At 40.8% G+C, this 13,185-nt stretch overlaps 1 protein-coding gene across 1 annotated transcript in view; it reads right to left on the reverse strand.

Annotated features, from left to right (window-relative positions):
* Window positions 1–11,255, reverse strand: part of LOC149462194 (uncharacterized) — a 108,899-nt gene extending 97,644 nt beyond the window's left edge. The window contains exon 1 of the mRNA XM_089677320.1: window positions 10,697–11,255. Within this exon, the coding sequence (XP_089533446.1) occupies window positions 10,697–11,255 (559 nt within the window). The remainder of the gene's footprint in view (window positions 1–10,696) is intronic.
* Between the last annotated feature and the right edge of the window lie 1,930 nt (window positions 11,256–13,185).

The raw sequence follows: 13,185 nt of genomic DNA on the forward strand, positions 1-13,185 counted from the left end.
TTATTATATTATTATTTTTTATGATTTTATGATTATTTATTAAATTATAATTTATGATTTTGTGTTTCAAATTTGATCATACCCAGGATGTTTACTAGACTCTTGTTCGGACAGATTTCAGTGAGTTATTCCTAAAAATTACAGGCCTACAATAAAAAAAATACATATTTCCATGCAAAAAAATGTACCGCTTTGAGCACAGAAATATGGACATAATCAGACCCCTAGGGAGGTTAAACAACGAGAGGTTAGAAGCCAATTGGCTACCTTGCTGTCAGGGATCGCCGCGGCGTTTGTCCCGGCGCAGGCGCAGTGTGCCGACTCGCACTGGTGTGCGGGCACTAGGTCCTGGCCAGCCGCTGCGACGGATCTCGCGCATCCCCCCTGTGCTGTCACTGGTTGCCGTATGGCCTTCTTAGTATCCTGTTCCTGAACCTGTGTATTTGCGATAATACTGACCCGGATTGCTCTGACCTTGCTGATTTCTCCTGTCCTGACCCCTGGCTTGCCTGACCTCGCTCCTGGATGCCCCCTTGTGGATCTGATCTCTTGTTGCTGACCTGGCGTGTGACCCGACCATTCTCTGCCCTCTGCTTTGTACCGCACCGACCCCATGGCTACCTACTCGGCTTGTCTGACCTCGCACCTGCTCATCCATCCGTCCACCCCGTCGGGATATCCCTGCCTCCTCACATCAGACTCTCACCCCGCAGGGACCTCTGGCAAGCTCCTCTACCACTGGTGGGTATACCCAGGGGCCGCGACCAGGTCTTGGTTCGCTCCAAGTCCATCCCCACCATCAGGGGCCCTGGTAAACAAGTGAACCGGGACTTAGACTCCGTGCTCTGGGGAAGCCTGACCAGTGGATCGCTAGGGGCCCCATTAGGCGGTTCATTACACATGCACAGCTGCACCACATTCTGAGTGCAACAGTTTTAGTAAATCTACCCCAGTGCTAGCAGTGTTAGCATGTAGATGGCCAGACCATGCACGGACAAACAAGAGTTGATTTACTAAAGGCTAATAGGCTGTTCACTTTGCAAGGAAATTTGCACTTTGCAAAAGAATTTTCCCTTAGTTTAGTGAATGTGGTGGAAATTCACTTTGTAAAGAATACCCAACTTTTTTTTTTTCAAACTGTATTTTTGCTTGCACACAATTGGATAAAGTCAGCAGAGCTTCACCTCATTCACTAAGCCAAGCGAAAATATCCTTGCAAGGTGAACAGCCTATTTGCCTTTAGTAAACCAACCCCACAGAGTTCAGGTCCCAAACAAGTAAAATGAGCAGTGACTGGCAATGTCAGAGATACAGGTCTTGGATCAGGAATATCACAGACAAGCTGACCACAAACACAGTTCAAAGAGTTCCAAAGGAATAATGCAAGGCATAAACAACCGGACACATGTTAGAGTCAGACAGTCCTCTATTGAGGACTGTTCTCTATCCTTCCTGTGCCCCTGGAAGATGTTTGTGAGGACAAAACACGTAGGGCGGAGCTTTGACAGTGGCATCATCACTCACGCCGGTTGGTCAGATTGGCGTGGCTTATACATACATGTTTTCTACTACACTTGTGAGTACCCTTTGTTTTATATAGTAAACAGTTTTCAAGATACTACACTATGAACGTCCTTTCTGTCTCCTCCTGTCAAGTTAATTGGTGTACACATAACCGGAGCATCTGCATTGAGACATGTTAGGTGTAGCTACCAGCGTGATCTATTGGAGAATTAAAGCACTGTGTGACCTCTATATTCTTGGGGCTGCCTTTCTGGTAAGAAGCTTATTTAATAAAGGTGGTGGAATGCTGAACACTTGAGGACGACGATTTTAAGTGTTTGTCATGAACTCTTTTTTTTTAATTCTATCGAGCATGAGGCTTTTTCTATAAACTTGTGTTTTGTGCTAACTTATTTTATTCATGTGATTGAGTTTTTATATACAGTACTTGTGGAATGATCATTGTATTTACACATTTAATCCTGTCTTGAGAAGATGGCGAAACACATTTTTTTGTAATACTGCTTTCTCTTTAAGGCACAGTTCATGACATATTTTGTTTATATTTTGTTAGGTATTACAGTATTTGAGTACTGGTGAGTGCTGATGTCAATAAGATTTGCTTTATTTATTATCCAGCTAATATTGCAGGCCATACATGCGTCAAATTTTCTTTAGAAAATTAGAAATTTTGTGCGTTTTGTAATCTGATGGTGCCATCACTGATTTAAAAATTTGACCAACCAAGACCAACCAATCCTTCAATTTCACCTCATATTGCTACAGAAAAGAATTTTAGTGGCTGGGAATCTTCTTTTCTTTCCAGGTCATAGCTCATGCTCATTTCTTTTTCGATTATATTTATCATATGATTCTCTCATCATTGATTAGAAATTTTTCGTTTTTCAAAAAAATTACAACATGCCTGATCACTCAAATTCAATGGCCGCATCGTCAGTGCTGCAGCCCACTAATGGTGCAAAATGTGAATGAAAATTCTTTCGAATTCAACCCATGTATGGCCTGTGTAAGTGCAGAAATGTAGAAATGTATTTCTTAAAGTGTTACTAAACCCAGGACTCTGCATTCACTATATATGGTCTCCCACAGTACACAGAACATGGAAATACAATTATTTTAGTAATAGTCTTGTGACTTCTATCAGTGTCCAGCACAGCACTGGTTAAAGCTTGCAGGAGGAGTTTTCATTCTCCCCTATGAGGCTGCTGGACCCCTGATCCTCTGTCTGGACAGCACTGATTGGCCCTTCACATGCACCCTGTCGCAAAAAATGCGCAAAACACAGTGATGTACGCAGTTCAACCATTTTGTAGGTACCTCCATCTTGGTACTGAGTATTGTGTCTCTCATTTCTCATTCTCCTTCCCCCTCCCTTCCTGAGAGGCACAGTGACAGATGTGTGTGTGTTAAAAGTGTCACTGGCAGGTAGAGCAGCAGGGGGCCCAGAGCTACAAAGCCCCCCAAGAGAGACAGAGACTAGCTGCCCAAGGACATGTGTAATTTCTCACTTCGTAACTGAGATAAGGCAGCTTTTCCCAGGAATTGAAGAGATTGTAACCTCATAAAATCTAGCAGCTAGATGACAGAATTAAATGAACATTTCACAAGTCAGTTTGTCCCCTATGTTTCATATCATGGATTATGAAGATGTTGGTTCTAATTCAGAGTCCGCCCGACGATCCCTCCCTAAACAGAGTATTGGTCAGTTACTCAGAGCCACCCCCCCCCCCTTCTGGGGGACTTTAAAACACAGGCTAGCAGGCCAAAAAAAAGTTGAAGACAGCTCCCATTTGTAACCCTTTAACTTCCTTCCTATTATCTCTCTGCTGTGCTATGGTTCTTTGTGTATATATATATATATATATATATATATATATATATCTTAGTTACATTGTTTTCTGTAAATATTTTATTGCACCTGTTTTTGACTCTTTTAGTAATAAATCTTTCTTTCTGAAAGTGTTAAACTGTTTCTAAAGCGCTTAATTGCAATTTACGAATTCCTGCCTCTAAAGAGATGCTACTGTGTTTGTTTAATCCTCTGCCCAATCGGCCTGCGGTGACCGTATTGGACAGACAGCTTTTCAACCATTACAGTGTATATTTGATAAACAGAGTTTCCCCTTTCTCTGTACAAAAAGGGGTGGTGGCAGTGTAAGGGTCAGTTGCGTAATTAACTTGACCCAGTAACAAGCGCATCCAGGCTGCAGGCACAGATTGAAATCCATTAGCTGGAAAATCGCTGTGTAGGGTGTAGCTGGGTGTGGCATTGTTATGCAGGTCACATCGCGGTCTGGATCGGCCGGTCCTTCGGTCACGAGTTTGGTGAGAAAGTGTGGGGCCTGACGCCACAATTGTGACATATTGGTGGTCGTGGTCGTGAGATTGTCGCATGTTGGTGGCGGCGATCTTGCGATCGTGACACACCCTCTCTAGCAATACACACCAAACTGAGCATGGGCAGCTTGCCCCCAAGGCTATTTTCTGTTAGCAGGTGGATTGAGGACAGTAGAAGGAGGGGACGTTTAGAGCAGGCAAGATCAACATCCTTATTATACAATGCTGAAGATTAACCCCTTAGGTCCCACAGTGAGTGTAACAAGCATGTTTTATTGCATATATAGACTGATTTTACTGTTGAGGGTTTAGTAACACTTTAATAGCTTGGCACTGAGGAAGTAGGAAGCGTATTCTTCTTATATAAATACTGGTTAGGCAGAAACCAAAGCTGAAGCTTGTTGTCCAACACATCCTGGAGATTAGTACAGAGATCTACAAAAAATAATAAGAGGCATGGAGGAGCTCAGCTATGAGGAAAGATTACACAAACTGAATTTATTCTCTCTTGAGAAGAGGAGATCAAGGGGGGATATGATCAACATGCATAAATACATCAGTGGTTTATATAGTGAACACTCTTAGGGCACTCTTTATGTCTGGATTAAAAGAAATGAAATCTCCAAACACGGAAATGTTTCTTCACAGTAAGAGCTGTGAAAATGTGGAATAGACTCCCTCAAGAGTTGGTTCTGGCCAGCTCAGTGGATTGCTTTAAAAAAGGCCTGGATTATTTCTTAGATACACAGAATATAACTGGTTACTATGTATAGGTAAAGTTGATCCAGGGAATATCTGATCGCCTCTTTGGGGATCAGGGAGGAATTTTTTTCCCTGCAGGAGCAAATTGAATCATGCTTTGCTGGATTTTTTTTTGCCTTCCTCTGGATCAACTGTGGGTATAGGATCATAAATTTTTTTTTTTTTTTTTTTAATGGTTGAACTGGATGGACTTTTGTCTTTTTTCAGCCAGACTAACTAAGTAACTATTAACTAGTGAAAAACATTATGAAAAGTGCCCCCCATATTTCTTTCTCCTGGCTGCAAGAAGGTAATGAGATGTGTGTGAGCTGAAACAAGAAGCCAAGCAACCCCACCTGGACCATACAGGGGGTCTATCATCAAGTTCACTTTTAAGTCTGGGACGTATAGCAGCTGCATAGCTACTCCCATGGGTAAAGGTATTACAACATGGAACAGATACACAATATAAATTGTGCTCCCTAATGGTATGTTTAATGTAAATATGATTATGAATGTTATTAGCAAATTTAGGTTTAAACCTGTACTTTCTAGCATCCAGAAACAATTATAACACTATTTAAGACATAACAAACCCACACAGGTATTCTACTGCAGGAGACCAACTTAGCTGACAACACTTTGCTTTAAATATAAAATCAGGCAACATTTACAATGCTTAAGTATGAAGATTATTTCATATTAAATACAATTAAAGCAGATGATGTCAGCAGGAAGCTTTTATTCAGTTTTAATTAGAAATAAAATATGCACCATACCTAGCACCAGCTCTGGTGACAATAATATCAAGTAAACAGATTAGGCTGTGATGCTAGTTATTAATAATTTATCATTGTTTGTACCAGTTTCACATTGCATAGGAAGGCACCTCATATAAACTATAATGATCTGCATTACTTGCCTAATTGCAAAGGTTTGTTATTAGCAATTTAACACAACTTACTAATGAATATCTGCACAGTGATATACAAATATACCAGTACCAGACTAGAACTACATTTGCTGCAGTGTTCTGTGTATATTACACACATCATTGGGTTTATTGCACAGAGTGCAATTATTAGAGGTGAACACATGATTAAAGGGTTAGTTCAACAAAAAATGATATTTTAAGCCTATGTAGACGGTGGTTGATTACCAGCTTCGTATTCCTTTCAGGGACATCAAGATCTCTTCAGCCCAGGTCTGAGTACCAGACAGGGTCATCTAGTGCCCAGGGTGGAGATGCCAAACAGCACCCCCCCCCCCCCCAAATGTATCAGCAATCTGTGTCAGCAAAAATCCCCATTCTTCCCCCCAAAAAATACAAGCACTAGAGGGGGGGCTATAGAGGTCTAAAGCATTGCAGTGTTGGGGCCCCATACTGGACATGCCACTTGATGTCAAATTGCCACTGTGCGGTGTTTGCTTACCCATCCCCTACCCACATGTTTTGCTGAGAGGAGATGGGGCAGGGTTAACAAACACTGCACAGTGGTGATCTGGCAATCCCAATCCAGGGAAGCTGCAGTAGCAGGAGAAGGAGCTGGAGGGGAGAAGGAGTACAACCCGTCCCTCCTCCCAGCTCTCTCCTCCTCTCCAGATCTGGCTTGTCTCTGCCAGAGCTAAGCTGACAGGCGTAGTGAAGCTTCTGTCACTACTCCTGACAACTTGTAGGTAGGTACTTTCTATGCAGTGCCCCCCCACCTCACATGATAGTACTGTGCCCAGGGTGCCCGCCCCTCCTGGCCACCCCATGTTCTGGCCCTGCTATCAGCCATAGTCCATATGAGTAGGTATCCACAAACATTACCACATACAGAAAATCTTTGTAAAAACCTGTGACTATCATGCTCAGCTCTGTTGACCTTTTCCGCGCCATCCTATAGCAGAAATACTGGTATAGGGCGGAACAGGTGTGCAAAATCACGTATATATAGTGTAGTTCAGGGTAGTATATATATATATATATATATATATATATATATATAGTTCAGGGTAGGGGGAGCACACACCCTAACTGTGCCGCCATTCACGACCTCAGCTGTCAATCACTGAGTCCGTGCTGGTGATTCCCCACTGGCATCCGGTGATCTCCGAGTATAACCAACGGGGGAGAGACCTGTGTATCAACAACACAGATCTCAACCCTGTCAGCTCCTGCACACTGCTTTGTATGACTCTGCAAAGCAGAGCCATACAAAATAGTGTGCTTACAGTGGAAAGCACACAGTAAAACGGCACACAGCACACAGTTAACCCTTTGATTGCCCCACGTGTTAACCCCTTCCTGCCCAGTGCCATTAGTACAGTGTTAGTGCTTTTTATTAGCACTGATCACTGTACTAGTGTCACTGGGGATGTCAGTGACACCAAGTCAGTTCCCCCCCAGTGTCAGAATACCTGCCGCAGTTACTGCCATTTGTAAACGCTATACCTTTCACATAAACCAATTAATTTGCATGTATTGGGAGTTTTATTTTAGCAAAGACATGTAGCAGAATACATTTTGGCCTAAATTTATGAAGAAAATTGATTTTTTAATTTTTTTTACTGGACATGTTTAATAGCAAAAAGTCAAAAAAATATATATATATATTTTTTAAACTTGTCGGTCTTTTTTTGTTTATAGCGCAAAAAATAAAAACCGCAGAGGCAATCAAATACCACAAAAGAAAGGTTTATTTGTGGGGGAAAAAGGACATAAATTTCATTTGGGTGCAGCATTGCATGACCGTGCAATTGTTAGTTAAAGTAACGCAGCACCGTATCACAAAAATTGGCATGGTCAGGAAGGGGGGTAAATCATCTGGAGGGCAAGTGGTTAAGGAAAAGGACTAAATGTTACCTTATATGTTCCACTTTTAAGCATCAAAGGTTATGGAAAATATACTTGGGAATTGCTGTGACTGGACTTTAAGGACTCTTTCAGATTAGTGGCTAGGGGGTGGTAAAAACAAGTGACTGAATTGTGGATTTTCCTCACTCCAGCCACTCCACCAGAATTGTAACAATATACCTAGAGAGGGCTGTATGCATGCCATGGCTGTGATGCTTCACTTTGCAACCATAGTATTCTTAATTCGAGATGCAAAGTTTTACCAGCTGGCAAACTTGCCCCTTGAGTTCAATAAGGCCGTGCCGCAACCGCAAGCCAAACCCTTGGCTCGCAGTGGAGATGTGGTCCCATAATTTATAATTGCCACCAGACAATTTAAAAATAAAAGTAAAGAAAAAAAAACAGGCATTTGGGATGCATCAGTAGCACCTCCTGAACACCTGTCAGTCACTGCTATACTGCCCTCTGAAAAGCAATTCACCGTGAATTGCTTTTCAGAGGACAGTGAGCTTATTGAAAATGTAAAAGAAGCCTACAGCCTGTGAAAATAGGCAGTTGAGTCGCATTTTTACTGCCTCCCTAATGCTATTAATGTCACTCAAAATTAATAAAATAGGGAAGGGATGGAGGTGTACACACTGCAGCGTTAGCATTGCCTCCTGTCAATAACAATGCCTGCAGAATTTGGCAAGTGCTGGCGCTTTGCAACCACCTCCATTCACTTCTATTAAACATACCTAGGGGCGGACCGACCATTGGGGAACTCATGCACTGCCCAAGGGCCCGGGGTCAGTAGGGGGCCCCATGAGATGTACAAAAAAGAAGGGTTTGTGAAAAGGAATTCACAGAAAAGCGGCTACATTATGAACAGAATGTGATACTCAGAAAAATTTCCAAAAATTATGCTTAATTACACATAAATATTTGACATATGGGCAATCGCCCTGGTTTACCATCACCTCAGTATGGGACAATACACACAGACCTAAAACCATATAAAATAACACCAAGTCCGGTCTGAATAGATGTGCTGCAAAGACAATGACCACTAAGGTCTAAAGTCCTTGTAGCACTGGCACATAGGTTAACACTTCCCAAAGGAGGTGTACACAAAAATTATACCATAGGTATATAGTGTCACATGTAATGAATATAAAGACATGTGTCATAACCATATAGGTTCTGTCCCATAGAGGGGAATTCCCAAAAATTATACCGAAGGTATGAAATATCACATGTATACAATGCAGCGAGCACAGTGTGCGTCAAAAGAGAGGCATAACCATAAGCCTATGTAAGGCAGCAAAAGGATATCACAAATGAAATGCAGTACAGTCCCGTGCCGGCACATGTAGTTGGGGCCCATTCATCTGTAATATAAGTGACTGATTCTTAGGACTTTTAGATATAAATAACGCCCCAGTTGTTGCCTGGATGGAGAAACAGATGCAAGTAGCAGAACACTGCTTCAAGTGATTTCTTCACCACAGCATGTGGATTACACACCACTTTTTGTTGAAAACAAGATAAGGCCCAGCGGCTCCTCCGCCCATTGAAATATATGTGGCATGCCTTGTTTCCTATATAAAGCACCATAATGTCCCCATCCACCTGTGCAATGGGTAGTAGGAAAGAAAAGGATATCCTTCATAAGTACTGCCCTTCAAAAGGTACTGCTATATGGAACCAAGGAACCACCGCTAACATCAGCCGACATACCGCGGGTTCCGACCTCTCCATGGCGCCTGTGCCGCCTAAGTATGCCTCATAGCATGTGAAGATGGCTACCTCCTTGTAGGTCAGCGTGCGTTCCACCTAGTGCGCATGACCGGAAGTGACGTATCTGACGTATGACGTCAACGCGTTTCGCCGATGGGCGTATCTCACTCAGCTTCGTCAGGACCAATGGGATTCCTGCATTTCAACCTTCTATTTATAGTGGATTAAGACCCACCCACATATGCAAAAAATTACATTGCAGTTATCCCCAATGGAAGAAAAGGGGCTAAATACTTAGCACAACCGCTGGTCATAGTTAAATTAAAAAGACAGGTGACTGGAAATATCAAAGGGAGGAAAGACTTGACAATTACAGCAATGCACACAAAAGTAAAAAACAAAAATTATATTCAATTGAAAATTACCACACTTTCACCAGGAGATGGCAATGTTAATGAAAGGATCTCCAAACCTATTTATTAGGTCAAAAATACACAGGGACACAGTAAAAATTACCGCAAAACCACCACAAGATGGCGATGTTAATTAACAAATCCCTCTATAGGTTATTTTGCCCAGGGTTCCTAAACTTCAAATTAACCACTTATAAGTGTACATTTATTCTCAAAGGAGAGGAAAATAGTTCAAAGATTAGTCCCTTCTACACTTCTAGACCTATATTTCAATGTGTACCATCAGGTTATTAGATATCTCCCCAAAGAAGGTTTACCTTGATTATTTAATTAACATATTGTCCTTAATAATTCAATTAACGCATTAACCAGCCATTGACAGGAGTGAGGAATTACCACAGATTGACCAACATATGGCAATATAAGAACATATATCCATACAGATCTATTTATCCAAAAATACTTGGAGATCACATTCCACATTTAACTCCTTTGGGTACAATGTATCACGTTTATATATCCAATATTTCTCCTTTTTTAGCAGTTCTCTATCAAAATCACCTCTCCTTTGAGGGAAATGCAATGCATAGAAACCTTTCACTTTTGTACCATCCAATTTACCTCCATGATATTTAGCATAGTGTTGGGCAAGATTACTTTCAGGGTCATTAGATCTAATATCTCTGAAATGTTCACCTATTCGTACCTTAAGTTGTCTTTTGGTCTTACCAATATACATCTTTTTACAGGGACAAGTCAAAATATATAATACTCTCACTGTAGAACAATTTATAAGGCTTTGAATTTTATAATGAGTGCTATTCCTTGAGTCAGAAAAAGAGTCTGTACGATCCACATATTTACAGATTTGGCATTTTCCACATTTAAACATCCCTTTAGTACGTGATTTTAACCATGTTGTCTGTTTTAACGGTTGATAGTCAGAATGAATAAGGAGGTCACCAAGATTTGGTGCTCTTCTTGCTACCATTTGGGGGGCGCTCACCTACAATTTTATTCAATTTGGGACATTGAGTTAAAATCTTCCAATGTTTTTCTAATATTTGTTTTACAGCTTGCCATTGGGCTCCAAATTGAGTTATCATTCTAACAGGTTGCTCACTTAATTTGACCTTCTCCTCCTTTTTAGGAGATAATAAATCCTTACGGTCAGTTTGATATGCCCGTCTCCGAGCTTTTCTGATTTGAGAGTGAGAATATCCCCGTTCCCTAAATCTTCTATAAAGATCCTGTGCTTCCATCCTAAAGTCATGAATATTCGAACAATTTCTCCGACATCTCAGAAATTGTCCCACTGGAATTCCTGAAATCAGTGAACGTGGGTGATAGCTTCTGGCCTCTAGTAGAGTATTGGCAGCAGTAGGTTTCCTATATGTTTTTGTGAGGAGTCTTCCATTCTCAAGTCTAATTTCCAAGTCCAGGAAGGAAATACACCTTTCATCAAAAACATACGTGAGTCCAATGTTAAAGGGATTTTGATTTAATTCCTCCATAAAAAGTTTTAATTCCTCTGATGTTCCTCTCCATACAAGGAACACATCATCTATATATCTTAACCAAATCTGGACATTAACAAGGAACCTTGTTGATCTGAAGACAACCTGCTCCTCCCAGAAACCTAGATGCAAACATGCATAGGCCGGAGCCCACGGTGCTCCCATACTGGTACCTCTGATCTGTTGATAAAAGGTATTATTAAATTGGAAAAAGTTATGTCGTAACGCAAAGTCCAGCAACTCACTAATAAATTCATTCTGTCCTCCCAAAGTGGGGTATGTTTTATCAAGGAAGTAAAAAGCCGATCTCAAGCCACATTCATGTGGGATCGATGTGTAAAGTGATTCCACATCTATTCCCACTAGAATGGAATTTTCATTGATGATTAAATTTTCAATTTTAGCCAACACATCTTTAGTGTCTCTTACATAGGAGGGAAGATTAGGAACCATGTCTTTAAGAAACAGGTCAATATATTTCCCTGTTTTGTCTAGGGGGCCATTGATGGCAGAAACAATGGGTCTACCTAGGGGATTTTCCTGATTTTTATGTATTTTAGGGATAATATAAAAGGTAGGGTGATTAAATTCTTCAGTTCTCAGATATTCATACTCTTTTTTAGTTAGGAGGCCCACCTCTTTTCCCAATGTTAAGATGGAGTTTAGTTTTCTTGCCACCACATGAAACGGATTAGTGGCTACTTTCCTATATGTGGATGAATCTCCCAATAGGCGCTTCACCTCTTTAACATAGTTTTGTTAATTTAAAATAACTACATTGCCCCCCTTATCACTTCTCTTAATTACAATATTCTTGGTCTCTTTTAATTCTTTGAGGGCTTTTCTTTCCTTCTTTGTAAGATTGTCACCAATTGGCATTTTCCACTCAAGTTTTTTAAGATCATCAGCAACAAAATCTAGAAATGTCGATATCCTCATGTTGGAACGTATTTTCGGCATTTTAGTCGACCTAATATTTAGATCAACTTTTCTGATCACCTCATTGTGATTATCCAAATCTAATTCATTCTCATCACCATCCTCACTTTCCTCCATGAGAGATATCAACACATCAAGCATCTTGCGGTCCTCCATGGAGGAGTCAGAAGCCATATCCTCCAACATAGTGGGATTACCATGTATCATTCTTAAAAAAACTTTTCTCAAAAATAAATTAACATCTTTAAATACTTCGAACTCATCCATGGGGGTTACTGGTGAAAAGGACATACCCTTATTAAGTAAAGAGATATGTTCCCTTCTGAGTGGAAAATTAGCCAAATTGATTACCTTCCTGTCATGGGTAATTTCATCTACTGCCTCCTCTGACTTCTTGTTCTGCCCTTGTCCTCCTGATGTTTGCTTTTTGAGGATTCCTCTGTTTTCTTTTTGGATCCTCTTCCCATCTGTAGTTGATTGATTCGGGGAGATTCCCCATCTTGTTGGTCTAAAAAAGATACAGATTTCCCGAGATTCTCAGAGTCGCTTTCACTAGACACAGTTTCCCCCATTGATCTAGAATGTGAACGAAAAATTCTTCGTTTAGATCGACTTCTACTTCTTTTTATAGTGAGATCAAAAATCTCTCCTGTTTCCCAGTCTTTAAGGTCACGCCTAAATTTAGTTTGCTTAGTGGTTCTAAGGTTTTTTTGAACTTTTTCAACTTCCTTTTTAAGTTGTTCATTGTATTTTTCAAAGTTCTCCTGATTTTTAAAGGGATCTAATCCTGATACACTCTTACTAATGGCCACATCTAATTCTTCAAGTTGCACTTTTTCTTCCTCAACTATGAGTTTCATACCATTAATCCCATGTTCTATGCATAGCATTTTCCATTTCTCTAGAAACCTTTCATTATGTAGATGTTCAGCCGGGACTACCTTACTTCTCAAACCGCGTGGGATAATACTCTGTTTGATGTAGGCTTCCAAGAAGCATACATCCCACTTCCGGTTGAGACGTTTAATAACTAACTTTTTATGTTCCCGAAACTTTATTTTAATATCCTCATCCTCGGTAAATTGACCCGAACCTTCAGCTACAAAAGCTTGATGCATTTCTAGCTCAACCTCTTCTCCTGGTATAAATGCCATGA

This window comes from Staurois parvus, unplaced genomic scaffold (genome assembly GCF_062004578.1).
Source record: "Staurois parvus isolate SC_StPar_1 unplaced genomic scaffold, SC_StPar_1.0 ptg000183l, whole genome shotgun sequence".
In the NCBI taxonomy this organism is placed as follows: domain Eukaryota; kingdom Metazoa; phylum Chordata; class Amphibia; order Anura; family Ranidae; genus Staurois; species Staurois parvus.